This window comes from Gekko japonicus, unplaced genomic scaffold (genome assembly GCF_001447785.1).
Source record: "Gekko japonicus isolate JY-2015 unplaced genomic scaffold, Gekko_japonicus_V1.1 scaffold3, whole genome shotgun sequence".
Taxonomy (NCBI): Eukaryota; Metazoa; Chordata; class Lepidosauria; order Squamata; family Gekkonidae; genus Gekko; species Gekko japonicus.
The window spans coordinates 1,025,209-1,039,834 of NW_015170887.1; the positions used below are offsets into that span (position 1 = coordinate 1,025,209).

Below are 14,626 nucleotides of genomic sequence, written 5' to 3' on the forward strand. Positions count from 1 at the left end.
TGCACAAGATTAATATGTTACAAACAGAGACTACTACTAGAAAGTTATTCTACACATTATTCAGAGGCAAAGCTGGGCTTGCTATCATATTCAGACTCAAGAAGGAGCTGCAGTCAATTGTGGCTCCCTGAATATTGTACTTATATGGTACACCTGTTCATTGCATTCATACTTTACACTTAGTATGCATACGCCTTAAAATATGCGAAGTGACTCTTAGTTGTTTGAAAGAACTTGATTTAGGGCTTGTGAATCCTAATTCTGATGTGTACCCAGAAGCTGCTTCTTATGGAAGAGCAGCCCATCAGTGGCAGCTAGCTATGATGACTAAAGGGAACCTCCACCTCCAGAGGCAACATCAGGGGAAGGCCTTGGCCTCTTTGCCCTGTTTGTTGATCTTCAAGGTAAGCTGGTTAGTCACTGTGTGACACAGAACGGTAGTCTAGATAGACCAGTGGTCTGATCCAGCTGGCCTTTTCTTCTTGCTTTTGGTAACCAGTGTTGCAGGAGATATGCCTGGAAAAGGTAAGCACTTTTCCCAGAAGGATCACCCCCTTTCAGAGGGACACCAAGCCATGCAGAGTGCACAAACAATTCTTGTCCTGCGCTGAGAGGTGTCCACCGTGTGGATAGACTGGGAGGGATGAAAGCAGACTGAGGTGTGTACTTGTGGCATTGAGCAAATGCTGCACCCATGGCCATTTCACATGTTACAATAGTTATTTCACGCAAATAGCTGGGAAAGTCTTTAAAATGGAAATGAAACCCGTCTTCATTCATTTGCATTTCCTCATGGGTGTGAGCTTAAGCCATTCTTTCTTCTGATTTCCCCTCCAATACCAGGAGAGTTCCCATTCATTGCTTCCAGAAGGAATCCAGATGTGATCTTTCTACCAGTATTAATTAGCCTGTAGAACAATTATTAATTATAATATGTAGAATTTAAAGATAGGAAACTTATATCTAGGCACCGGATACCTAGGTCCATCAGTAATTAACACATGCAAATATGCATGATAGGATCCGCAAGCAAGCAGAAGAACAAAGAGAGTCTAAGGAAAAAGGGGCCATTGTTTCAAAATGACAAGTTCCAAGTAACTTTAAAACAAATATAAAGTACATGAATTAATGGCAAATACATACTGACTCCTGCTTTTGAATTTGCAGTGACGAAGATTGTCTCCCACTTGCTGGTGGCGGAGCCAGAGAAGATTTATGCTATGCCAGATCCTACTATGCCAGAGAGTGACATAAAAGCACTGACCACACTCTGTGACTTGGCAGACAGAGAGCTGGTTGTGATCATTGGCTGGGCAAAGCACATCCCAGGTAAGAAGGGGGGCAAATCATAAGGTTGGCAAAAGATGGCAGCTGTACTTATTTGCCACCATGGGCTCTGTGGGTTTTTGGTGGGGAAACTATTACTGTTGAGGGCTCCAAAATCCTGTATTAACATATCTCATATTGAAATGAAAGTGCATTGGAGAATATTTGCAGGAGGGATGCTGGGTCTCTCTGCAAGCCCGGGGAAGCAAAGGAGATGGACAAGTGTGCTTTTACTACAGCTTTCTAATGCTGATTGTGAGGTATGTAAAGGGAATTTGTGCACCTCTTCCCAAGAAAAATGCAAGGGTTGACTTTTTACAAGAAGCATCAGGAATAGAAGTTGCTCACACATCTGTCTTCCGCCTTTTTTAATGTACAAAATGCCCCCAAGGAGAACCTGATTTCAATCACAAACGTAGGTTACAAGGGGACTTGTGCTAGCATACCACGGACTGCTTGCTTTCAGTCTGAATTCCAGCAACATTATTGATTTTGTTTGTGTAAATGAATGTATCCTTAGATGATTGTGATTATGTTGCAGCTTCAGTTTTAATTTGAAAAACTCAGTCAAGCAGATGATTCAACAAGGTGGTCACCCTTCAGATACTAATTCTCAGCCAATCTTTATCTTGGTGGTGCTCTTCTCAAAGGAGGCTAGTTGTATCAGGGCTTACCTCACTCATTAGCTGCACAGCCCTCCAGGGCCTGATTCAGCGCAAATGGTGCTATATTGCCAATTACGGGAACTCAGTCTGGATTGTGGGGAGAATTAGCAAATGCTGTTATATCCATATTGATGATGTCCTTGAAACGTTATCATTTTGTATGCATTTGTTGCTCATCTGTAGGGCACAACCCTCCCACCTTATCTTTTCTTTTTCATTTTTGGTTGTGTGGAGACTCTGTGCTCTCACCCCCCCATCTAATACATTCAAACTGTTTCATATGAGATTATTTTCTTCCACACGCCCTCCCTCCCTATTTGGGCATCATTCAGAAATGATGGTATTCTAATTATTTAATTGTTTAGATAGATAATGTGCATTTTCAGATACACCCGCAATTTGTTTGTTTCTAAATCTAGTGCTAAAACTTCTCATAGGCAACCCACATTACTCTTTGGAACATTGATGTCTGTTACATGTTTCCTGTTTGACATTTCTTAGACATCAACATTCCAGCACTGGGGTGATAGAACCCTTGCAGTTTTCCTGCATCCCATTGAACTGGGTTTGCATGAGCAAATTCAGTCCTGTCAGTGACAATATAGCTACTGTTTCACAATAAGTTTTTTAATGAGTTGGATCGGGTCCCTTTCCCTGCAGCCGCATGACAGCCATGGGTAACTTTCTTCCCAGTTTTTGCAAGACCCAGTGTGGATCAGGAATGCAGTGCTAAGGAAGAGGCCTCTATCCTGGCTCCGTTTTCCTGAGCTGGAATGACCCTGGGGGCACGTTTTACCTCACTGCAGCCCTGAATGTGCACCTTGACCATACTTGTTAAAAATGTTCCATGTAGTTCGGCCCACATAAATTACAGAAAGAGACAGCATTAGAAAGAGTCTTGTTAAACTCCTAGAATGGAAAGACAAATATGGAAATCTGTGTCTTCTAATGGTTAGGGCCAGCCCTCAGATTTTTGGCATCCTAGATGAATGACTTTGCTGCCTCCTGTGCCACGGAGAAGTCATTACCTGCTCTGCTCCACCCTCACACTTCAGGGAAGCTGCTGCCACTCACACCACCCTCACTGTGGCCTTTCATGGTGTCACACCTCCCTACAGGGGTGGGTTGGGAGTCCAAAATGGCCCTGGAAAAGGATATTGTCCCCTGGCTGGCTCATGGCCCTGCCTCCAAAGGAGGGAGGGAGGAAGGGAGGAAAGGAGCAAGTTCACTACAGGGCACCCACTGGGGTCAGGGTCACCACCCAGGGATGCCACTTGCAGCAGCAGACCTGACACCACATGTGGGCGGAATGATGACAGTGCTGGTTTTGGCACCCCTTCACCTCTGACATCCTAGGCAGCCTAGGTGCACCTAATGGATGGGCCAGCTCTGCCAATGGCTTGTAAAAAAAGAAGTCATCTGATGGTGTAATCATAAACATAGTTATGTCCTAAGTCCATTGAAGATCGTGAGCTTAGAAGGGTAGAAGTCTGCTTAGGAATGTACCATAAGCTGAGCTTCTAGTGGCAAATTGGTAGGTTTGTGGCATTGTGCTGCCTGTTCTCCTCCTCCTCCTCCTGTCTTTTTTGACATGCACATACTCAGATATCTTCACATACCATCATTATTCCCCTTCCATCACTTCCATTTTCATGAAATCAAGGAAAATAATTGAAATGTTTTTATTTTATTTATTTACAGGTGATTTATATACCGCCCTTAACCCCTAGCGGGTCTCAGGGCGGTTTACAATGTGCTACTATAGTAGCGAATAACCTATCTAGGGCCACATATGGTGCGGGGGGGGGACACAACCTACCAGCACCCCTAATACGGCACGATGTTCCTTCGGCAGCTTTCTTGGTGTGAGTTGGTGCTGTTGATGTTGTTCTGCGGCCCGGCTGCTCCCGGCTGGCCGAGCTGGCCGTTGTTATTCTCTCCTCGGATGAGCGGCGTATCTCTCCCGGGCGCAGCCTCGGCAACGTCCAAGCGGCTCCTGCCGCGCTGCGCCCCGCGTTCTGACGTCGCTCCATCCTTGGCTCCGCCTTTCACCACTTGCTCGAGCCAGTCACCACCGTTCTGGTCGCCTTTCGCCATTTCTCTGCCGCCACCATTTCTTCCTCGCTTGCTGCCGCCGACTCGATCCTCTCCTTCGCTTTTCTTCACCGCCGATCACCAGTGCAAGGCTGGGAAGGGGGGGGTGCCCCCTGCCATCTAAGGCAGGTACCCATTCCTCTGATGTTAACAGAGCCGCTGGGTTGGCGGGAGCTGGGACGAGGGCCGGGGGCTCAACCCGGCCGCGGTGGGGAATCGAACAGCCTTCCGGCTGTTCGTCCAGATGTTAATAGCAGGCGTTGTAATGCCTGCGCCACCGCTCCCTGTTACCCAGTTCATTCTGCTAATGGCATCTGGAGAAAATGGTGTAGGTCTGGTTGACTTATGCAGCAATTCAGATTACCCATTTATTTGGAAACCTGCAACTAAGGGCAACTTTAAACTTTCCCCGATTACCACATGAAAGCAAACTACTGGAAGGTGATACCTGTGTAATCACTGAGTTTGCTTACTCAGAAATTATTTGTGGTCTCAAATATATTTGTGTTCTAGATATCGAATGGAGTAGGGTATATGCATGAAAATTGCAACATTTCGATATTAGCTTCAGATGTGTAAAAGATAAATTTGAAAGGTCTTTGTTCTAATGCAAGATTCCTCTCACTTGCATGCGCCTGCAAATTAAAGCTTAAAGCCACTCTCCTGTAATTGGGAATAGAGTGTTTTAATAGTGTATTCAGCAAATATTATTTCCCTAATATCCTCCCTGGCTAGATTGCACTCCTTTCCATCTGGATAAGACTCTGTTTCCTTCACCCTTCTCACCCACCCCCTTCATTAATCACCTGTGCATTGCTTCCACCTTCCCAGGGCTTCTCTCAGGAAAACTTCTGTTGAGGGGTGTTGACAAGGGCTCTCCCAGAGTGGCTGTTTAGCTGCACTTCTTGCTAGGAAGACGAAAAGCTCAACACGAGATGAAATATGGTTGGTGGAGTGACAGCAGCTGTATCTAGAGTGGCCTCAGATCCTATAATTACATCTCTCTTTATTACCGCTGCTAATAGCCCTCCAGGATGGCAGAAAAGATAATAAATTAACCGATTATGAACTCCACTTGCCACAAATTATGTGTGTTCGTTCTCTCTCTCTCCTCTCTCTCTCTCTCTCTCTCTCTCTCTCTCTCTCTCTCCCTCACTACTCATTTCGCTCCCTCCCCCCTCTCTCTCTCTCTCTCTCTCTCTCTCTCTCTCTCTCTCAATTCTGGAAGCTCCTGCTGCCAAATGTCTGAAAAAGAGTAGGAAGTCACTTCATTCATGGGTACAAATACCACCAATTTCTGAGGGAGTGTTTGAGACTCAGCTTGCAGCCTGCCAAGAGAAACTCATATGTGGTGGTGGGAGGGGGGGCTGAAAGAATGTGCTTGAGGGTACAATGTGGGTAGGGTTGCCAATAATATGGAGGGGGGGAAGTGCCTCCCATTTCGAAAAATGTGGAAATGGACAACGAAGCATTTCATGGCATGGAGGTGAATAACATAACCTGGTAAATAATGTTCCCATAATCCCATGTTAAGGCAGGCAGGATTCTTTTCCCTCTAGGTTGTTGACAATTCTAAAGGTGGGAAATTTCTGCGTATTCTACTGCTTTTTAATTTTTAAATTTATATCCCACTTTTCTCCCCAATGGGGACCCAAAGCAGATTATCACATCATTTCTGCCCTCCTGCATTTTATCCTCATCACAAGAACATTGTAAGGTAGGTTAAACTGAGAGTGTTTGACTGGCCCAAGATCACCCAGCAAGCTTCCATAGCATGAGTGGTGATTGAAACCCGAGTATCCTAGGTCGAATCTGCATCTGCATTTTAAAACCAGTTTCGTGCTGCTGTGACACCGTCTTTCTCTATGCTTCTTTGAACATTGTTTGGAGAAGATTTTTTTAAAGCAGTGGGGAGGCACAATGACAGTGGAGCCGCCACGAGAAGGTGATAAACATATGTGGACATGGAAAAGTATGCTAGCACTGTTGAGGTGTGAAAACAAAACCAAATGTAGACAGCTTTTTTGAAGATGGAGTCAGAAGGCTGGGACACCGGTGAGAAAGGCAAATGCAGATTCGAACTAGACTCTGATCTGGGATCTAACCATCATGCCACACTGGCTCTCAATCTGGTACAATCTCCAAGATGTTACTGGAACCTGACCTGAGTGGGCTGCTAAAGAGAGTTAGGAGTGCCCATCACCTCTGGGATTAGTTCCTTTGAGATGGGCAGCTGCAGCAGCTGTGTCTTCCTTGCAGCACCCTAGGGGAAAGAGCTAAGCAAGGCCTCCAAGAATGCCTCTGTACATAGTCCTGCCAATCATAAAACAATTAGAGCTGTCTTGCTGGATCCAACCAAAGGTCAGTCTATTGTCTTCAGCAGCCATATCGGGTGACCATAGGCTGCTCACATAAATAGGGCGTGATGAGGATAGCCGTCTCCTATTATTTGATTGACCCAGGCTTTTGGCTGAATTAATGGCAAGCTGGCTGTCTCTGCATGCAGAAGCTACAGTTTTAGCGATTACGGCTGAAATCATCGATAGACTGCATGATCCTCAGTTTGTTTGATCTTTGTAAAAAGCCACTTATGCTAGTGTCCATAAACTAATTATGCATATTGGGGGGGAAATTCATTTTGCTTGTCCTAAACCTACAGCTTTCCATTGGATGACCCTGTCTGCATGTGTGCATAGGGTCCTTGTGCAAGACATTTTGCAAGCAATTTCTGGGTGCTATAAAATAAAGGGAAGAAAGCATGAAACATTGCAAAAGATCATACAGGTGGAATAGCAAAAGTCTGTTTTAGTTTCTGCTCACACATCACTGGATTCAAGATAGAGACCATTTCCCCTCTAGTTACTTTCTTCAACATCATTCATAATTATATAAAACTCTGGCAAGTTTTCCCTTTCTCACATTTCCCTCTTAAACATAATAGACTTAGTCTCATAGGTATTCTTTATAGAGGATTACACTCCCTGGTCATTTTAATTGCTTTGTTCTACACATTCTCCAGCTGTCTTTGAGGAGATCAGCCACAGATTTAGATAGTAGCACTTCAGTACCTGTCATTGTAGTCTTAAATTCCAAATAATTCTCCACACTGAAAGTCAGACTAGAACCTTAAGCAGTTTCATGCACTACTAAACTGCAGGGCAGTCTCTCTCTCTCAGGCCTATTATGCACAGGTGTTTCCCTCACTTTCACCATGCATGTCCATTGGGTTTTCTTTGTCATTCTGCATCCTCCCTTCAGTGCTCAATTTGCTTTCTGGTTGCTGTTTCCTCAGGTTTTCTGGGGGTGCTTTTGTGCTGATTTCCCCCTTGTTTCTCTTCCAAGCCAAAGGTAATTCAAAAGTGTACAGATGTCCCTTGGATTTCCCCCCTGCCCTTTTGCCACCCCTCAAAGGTCACTCCCTCCACCCACGTCAAGGTCATTCTGCCCACTCTGCACCTTCCACCATCCTCCCCCCTTCATTGGTGTACAAGCTCCATTTCCCCATCATTTAAAAATAATAATTTTTTACAAGCAGCATGCGTCTAGCAATATAAGACTGAATAAAAAAATTAAAACACCAGGGGGGAGTTTAAAAGGAGCTGCAAAAGGTTCAGTTCCCTGCTGGTATTGACTTGAAAGGGGGATCAGAGAGGAGGCAAACAGCAGTGTCTCCAATGCCAAATAAAAAAGGATTTCAGTGCCGCATGCAAACAAAATAAAGGGGGAGGGATCATCAGCATGGAATTAAATTGATATGAGATGTAAAGAGAGATGGACATTGGGATGGGAAGCCTAAAGCGTTGGAAACATTTTTCCCTTTAATGCTTTAGTGAACAAAGTTGGAGGGGGAAGACATTTTGGCAGTCTCTGGAAGCCTAACGTTAAAATGGCAGCTGAGCCACATGGACCTTCTGCAAACCGCCAAATTTAAGAATTGCTGGGATCTATCCTCTTGGAGGACAGAGTGCAATCCATACAGCAGGCTCTAAAAAGCTCTCAAGAGCATGACCTGTGTGCAGGGTCAAATTAGAGAATCACAAAGAGATCACCATGCAAATTTGCAAGGAAGGGCAGGAAATCAGGGTTACTATCCAGCTGCATTAAGGCATCAGTGAAATACCACCTCCTCTTTTCAATTTAGTGTCATAAGACTAAAAAAGCTCTCCAGAGCTTTGCCAGAGGGCTCCACCCCCATACAAATTGCAGCCCTGTGCAAAGCATGGTGGAGTTGCAGCTGACTTTGCACAGGTGTGTGTCAATGCTCCCTCTAAGCTGTGGGGCCTCGTGAGCAAAAATTCTGCTTTGTGAGCTACTGGTGTTAAAAGTTGTGAGTGAGCAATTTGGCTGCTGCACAAATTGGTTTGCCTCTGGAGCCCTCCTTCCTGAGCAAAGACAAAAATGTGTGAGCTGGTGGCTAAAAAACTGTGAGTTGGCTCACACTAACTCAGCTTAGAGGGAACACTGGTGTGTGTGCACACACGCATGCATGTTACCAATTATCACAGCTTGCAATGTCAATGTCAGTGGGTTCTACCATGCATTCTGTACTCTGAGTATGATCCCCCATATTAAGAGATTGTGTGACTCCCATTTTTCACAGTGGCCCATAACACAGCAGAGAATCTCCTAGTGCGTGTCAATATGGAAACAGGGCTTCGCAGCTGCTTATCAGTTTTTTTAAAAAAAGTCTAGACAGTTTCAGCATTGGGTTTCCCCCTTTGCCTCCATTCCCTTCTTTTCCCTTTCATTCAATGAACTGTTCAAATGCATGCACAAAACCTGAACCATGGGAATTTAAATGGAAGGCGTTTGCTGAATGCTACTGTGCAGCTGTCATAGGGCAATTGTGTAAATTAAAAAAAACAAACTTTGGATGTCATACCCCACATGTTACAAGTGACGTTCCACCCCAATTTAGAAAAGTGCAGTTTTTTAAATTGTAGCTGCAGAATAAATACACCAGAGGAAAATGAATGGTGCATAAAGTGAGTACAGAATCCAAAGTCAAGATGAAAGGCTTACTGCTCTGAAAATCTGCAGTAAGATGTGCATGTGGAATGGGCCTTAGTTTCTCCCTGACCTTTTCCTCTTGAGGTTTTTGCATCGGTTCTGGCCCCATATTACTTCCCATGATTTCTGTATGCACTTTTGTCCCTTTAGTTTTCACTTAGGTTTTTTCTTTCCTTCTGAGTTTTCCCCAGTTCTTTGGAGATACTTTTACCCTGATCTTTTTCTGGAAGCCAATTTTTAGTTGGCTTCATACTTGTGCATAATGTTTGTTTGTTTTCTTTGTCCTGCCCATTCCTACACACCTCCATCCCACTTTTTGATGATTGGACTGTGGTGGTCAAACCATTCCCTCTCCCCCCACCCTGAAGATATAGTTTCTTTTTCTCTTTTTAAATGGCACTAAAATATTGATATATCACTAGAGCATTATAATAATGGGCTTAGGAGGTTCTCTGTATTCACAGCTTTCATTTTTTTAAAAAGTAAGTCTTTGTGCCCTCCCCTCACTGAGATATAAGGAAAAAGGCATATCTCCCTGAGGGAATGGACTAGAGACTTACTTTAAAAAAAAGAAAGAAAGCTGGGAATTCAGAAAACCTGCTAAACTCATTGTTACAGCGCTCTAGCTATACATTGGTATTTTAGCAGTTTTTTAAAGAGGGGGTGCTGTGATACCACCAACAATACCAACGATGACAGCATCACCCTCCCTTGAAAATCCTCATTATTGAAGGCATGTGAGGAAGAAAATAAACTGATTCCACAACTGTGAAAATACAGAGGTAGGGCAGACATGCAGAAGAACTGTGCCTAAAGTGATTCCCTTGCTTGTGAATCGACTGCCAAGAAAATCAAGAATAAGTCAAGCATGTGGAAAAGTCCTTTGTGTATTTCAATTATCAAAACTCTGTGAGGCTAGAAAATTTAAACCCATTCTCCCTTCCCCATGAGACCCCAGTCTAAATCAGGGTCACTTTTGGGTGTCTTTAAAAGAAGAACTAATATCCATGCAGTCCCTCAGTTTCCCCCCTTTTTTGCTGCAGCACATTGAGTAGATACTTTTCTGTGAACATTCTATTAAAAACACAAGACTTCCTCCCACCCCCAGGTGATTACAGCCACTGCATAAGTAGCTGTGGTTCCAGAGCTCTTCACAGCTTCCTTTGGGTTTTGGCCATCCTGAATAATTGGATGTCAGCCATCAACTTGGCTTACTTCACTAGTCTCTAGCAACAGCAGATAATTTATTACTAAATTAAATAGAAATGATCTCAGTATAGATCGTTACCCACTGTGTATTTCCTCCCACTGCAAAAACTGTTTTCAGCAGCAACCCCATTTAGAACACTTTTGTCAAAGATATGGTGTTGCCAAGACTGACTCTGATAAAGAGCTTTGCTGCCTCTCTCCAGATAGGATTGGCAGGAAAGTGACCTGCAGTATCACATGCTGTGGCAAACACCAGGACACTTCATAGTTGTGACCCAGACTGTGGGCTGCTTCACTACTTACATGTCAGCCAACCCAAGTTTGCTGTTGAATGTTGAAGAAGAGGAGATTGGATTTATACCCCATCTTTCACTGCCCAAAGGTGTCTCAGAGTGGCTTACAAACTCCTTTCCCTTCCCCTCCCCACAACAGACACCCTGTGAGGTGGGTGGGGCTGAGAGAGCTCTGGCACAAACTGCTCTTTTTCGGGAACAACTCTTATCAGAACTATGGCTTGCCCAAGGTCATCCAGAAGGTGCAAGTGGAGGAGTGGGGAATCAAACCTGGTTCTCCCAGATTAGAGTCCATGCACTCAACCACTACACCAAAGCACAAGGGAGCTGCAGCTAGCCCCAGTTCTGTGATGAGTGTTCCCCTACCGTGCTCATGTTTTCAAGTACGTGTTTAATGCATTCAGCTTGTGCATTTTTGGGCATAAGCCTGACATTGTTAGGTGTTCACCTAGAAAAGCATAATATGAGAAGAAACTCCTCTGCGTGGTCTCTCATGTTAGATTTCATGCCCAAATTATACATGCATGCCTGATTCTAAACGTATTGGATTCTTTCTGTTGCAACCAGCCTCAGAGGCCGCCGACTGCCTCTAACAGCTCTAAATTAAGTGGCCTGGGGAAATGAGAGACTCTTTCCTCTGCTATGGCAGAATCTAAAGCTCAGATGAATTGGCTTTAAGAGGCCAGTGTGGCACCTAGTAATAAGTTTAGTAGAGCCCAATCTTTGTGAGCGTAAATGTATGGCTAAATAAATACAAAGTCACAATCGCAAGGGAACAGAGGCTTTGCTTTGGTAAAAGAGGCAGAGCGGGTCACTGTTGTTCAGCCATACGGCGGGCCAAGCCTTAGTTTGTTGTCCACATACTGGAGATGAGTGGCTTCTAGTCTAGCTCCTTTCCATTTGCAGGCTGGCCATAACCAGTGTTGGTTTTGTCACTCATCTCCCTGGTGGCCCGGGCTCCTCTTCAGCTGTCCTCTTATTTCTCCTGGCACTCCTCCCCAATGCTTTATCGATCCCTCCCTCCTACCCGTCAGACCTCACACACGCACACACAACACGTGATGGCTGATTGGTATCTGTTAATTAATGTGGCCCGCGGCCTCTTTTCTATTCAGTGGCCTGATAAGGGAAATTGGATGTCCAAGGACTGCCGTGCCATTATCACCCCTTACCTCCTCTGGCAACACAAACACAAAACATGGTGTAGTGATAAATAAATACCACTAACCCATCCCTCTGCCCTCACTTCCTTGGGCTGAGATAGCTGAGGTAGAAAAATAGAACTCCTGACCAGTCAATACAGCAATCACCGGCTCTTTTGTTAATTGCCGAGTTGATAACAAGAGGAATCAAATGATCCTTGGGGTGGCTGGTTTTCCTTGGCCCAGATGCAGGCATAAGTGTACACAAGCAGAGAGGATTCTGGGAATAAAGGCATCCTACAGAGCATAAATCACAGCTAGTAGGACAGAAGCATCTTTGAGGCAAAGGTTAATGAGGTTAGACTGCACTGTGGGGCAATGGTGAAGCTGTTGAGCACAAAGAAGAAAAAGAGCAAATGATCTCTTAAGACATCATTATAGCAAGAGATTTCAGGTTTGTCCCCTACTTGCATATACCAGCGGTCCATTTGCAACTAAGGTGTGACAGTGAGCCAGGCCTAGTGGAAGCAGAAGGGGCTCTTAAGCATGTTCAGTCTACATCCCATACATTTAGGCTTTGGTCCTTAATATTTCTATGATCTGTGCCCGCCCAGGAAAATACTAGGAATAATCATACTTTCCAAATGGCATTTCTGTGGGCTTCCCCTCCCTCCCTCCATCTCATCAGGGACAGTTCTTCCCACTTTTGTCTGAGATGCGGAATTTTGTAGAACAATGCACATGAAAGCTTATACCTTGAATAAAACTCTGGCTGTGGTCACACACACTACACAATCCACTTTCAGTCCACTTTGTGAACTTTCCAACTGGATTTTGCCAGTTCACACAGTAAAAATCCACTTGGAAAGTGCACTGAAAGTGGATTGAAAGCGGATTATTTAGCATGTGTGGCCGCAGCCTTTGTCGGTCTTAAAGGTGCCACTGGACTCAAACCTCGTTCTGCTGCTTCAGACCATCGTGGCTTCCCACTTGAGGAATTTTGTCCGATTCTTGGCAGTTTTCACAAAGTATCCCAAGTCCCAATCTTCATTCATAGGACTGCTACTGCAAGACACTGTCTTTCCTGGGGTGGGCATTCTTTGTCCCACAGGAGCTAGAGTTACAGTAACAGAGCTCTGCTAGGTGGGGCTGATATATCAAATGAGGTTACTTTTTGAATTCCTGGTGTAAAATACTGCTGGGGTTGATGGAGGTGGCTCGTCAATAACAGTTCAGAGACACAAGACGTTGTTAATCCTGTCCTTATATATAAACGTGTTTTTGCATGGCAACATTCTGTGCTTGCCAAAATCAGTTGGCTGCCTGAACTGCCCATCAGAAGGTGTGCCTGAGTCCTGCCCACAGAGCTAGTTCCAGCCAAAACTCCACTCTGAACAGTTTACCTCAGCAGCCGAGCAGCCATTTGCCTGACCAGCCTTCTTCAGCCGTCAGGAGAAGATCAGCGGAGGAGCAGCCGTGGGCGTTTGCCTGCTGACCATTCTTCAGCCCTCAGGAAAGCCTTGCAGATGGCTGTGGTTCTTTGTTTAAAATGTTCCCCCATCAGGTTTAATTGAGCTGTAGTTCCAGAGAGGGGCCTGCAGGGGTATCACTCACTGGGTTGAATGGGGCTTCCTCATCTGCTGGCCTACAGTTCCCAGCTGCCCCAAGCCCAAAACGTGAGGGAAAACAGGGACTGTCCCAAGGCGGTCTTCATCCCTGGGAGCAGCAGAAATTCAGCCACTCCACAGTCGGCTGGACTGGGGAATGAATGGAAGTTTCCCTGTTCCCTTGGGCAAGAGAGAGAGGCTGAAGTACAGGTGAGCACACAACCTCCAGGGGTAGAGAGTATTGTGTGTAGGGACAGAGGATTGCGTTTAACCCCTGTTGATTTATGCTCTGTTGGTTCATGGTCGTCTGCTTACTCCTACAGTGTGTGTGTGCTCCATAACTGTGTAAATAGTTAAATAAATTATTTTATTTGGGCTAATAATCTGTGTTGTGCTCTGACCACATAGTCTCCCCCACTCTGCACAATACCAAAGGGAGGGGGTAACCCAGGGAAGCAAGGAAATGCCAGACCATTGTGTTGCCAACTTTCCAGGAATCCCCCAAAGATTGGGGATTCCATCTCCAAATAGGGAGATTTGGCCAGAGAGGTCTCACAGTCCCTCTAAAAAGACAGTGATGATTCCACGAGTGGTGGCAGCGAATTTAAGGAGTGAGATACGCCCACGGGACAAGGGAGGGAGGCAAACAGCTGAGTTGTAAACTGGAGCCCATTTCGCCATGGTAGGCAACCAAGCTTGGTTCAGACATAAGAACATAAGAACATAAGAGATGCCAATGTTGGATCAGGCCAAAGGCCCATCCAGTCCAACACTCTGTATCCCACAGTGGCCAGAAATACCAGTGCCATCAGGAGGTCCACCAGTGGGGCCAGGACATTAGAAGCCCTCCCACTGTTGACCCCCCCCCAAGCACCAAGATGACAGAGCATCACTTGCCCCAGAGTCCCTATCTATACCTTGTGGCTAATAGCCACTGATGGACCTCTGCTCCATATGCTTATCTAATTCCCTTTTGAAGCCGTCCATGCTTGTAGCTGCCACCACTTCCTGTGGCAGTGAATTCCAAGTGTTAATCACTCTTTGGGTGAAGAAGTACTTCCTTTTATCCGTTCTAACCCGACCGCTCAGCAATTTCATGGAGTGCCCACGGGTTCTTGTATTGTGAGAAAGGGAGAAAAGTACCTCTTTCTCTACCTGCTCTTTCCCATGCATAACCTTATAAACCTCAATCATGTCACCCCTCAGTCGTCGTTTCTCCAAGCTAAAGAGCCCTAAGCACCTTAACCTTTCCTCATAGGGAAAGTGTTCCAACCCTTTTA

General features: G+C 45.2%; 1 protein-coding gene across 3 annotated transcripts in view; it reads left to right on the top strand.

Moving 5' to 3' along the window:
• Positions 1 to 14,626, top strand: part of ESRRB (estrogen related receptor beta) — a 63,816-nt gene that overhangs the window by 40,588 nt on the left and 8,602 nt on the right. For 2 of the 3 annotated variants that reach the window (XM_015418347.1, XM_015418348.1), the window contains one exon: positions 1,168 to 1,329. In XM_015418347.1, coding sequence (XP_015273833.1) covers positions 1,168 to 1,329 — 162 coding nt within the window. Of the gene's footprint in view, positions 1 to 450; positions 472 to 1,167; positions 1,330 to 14,626 lie in introns of all 3 variants that reach the window. The other variant, XM_015418349.1, reaches the window with a different exon arrangement.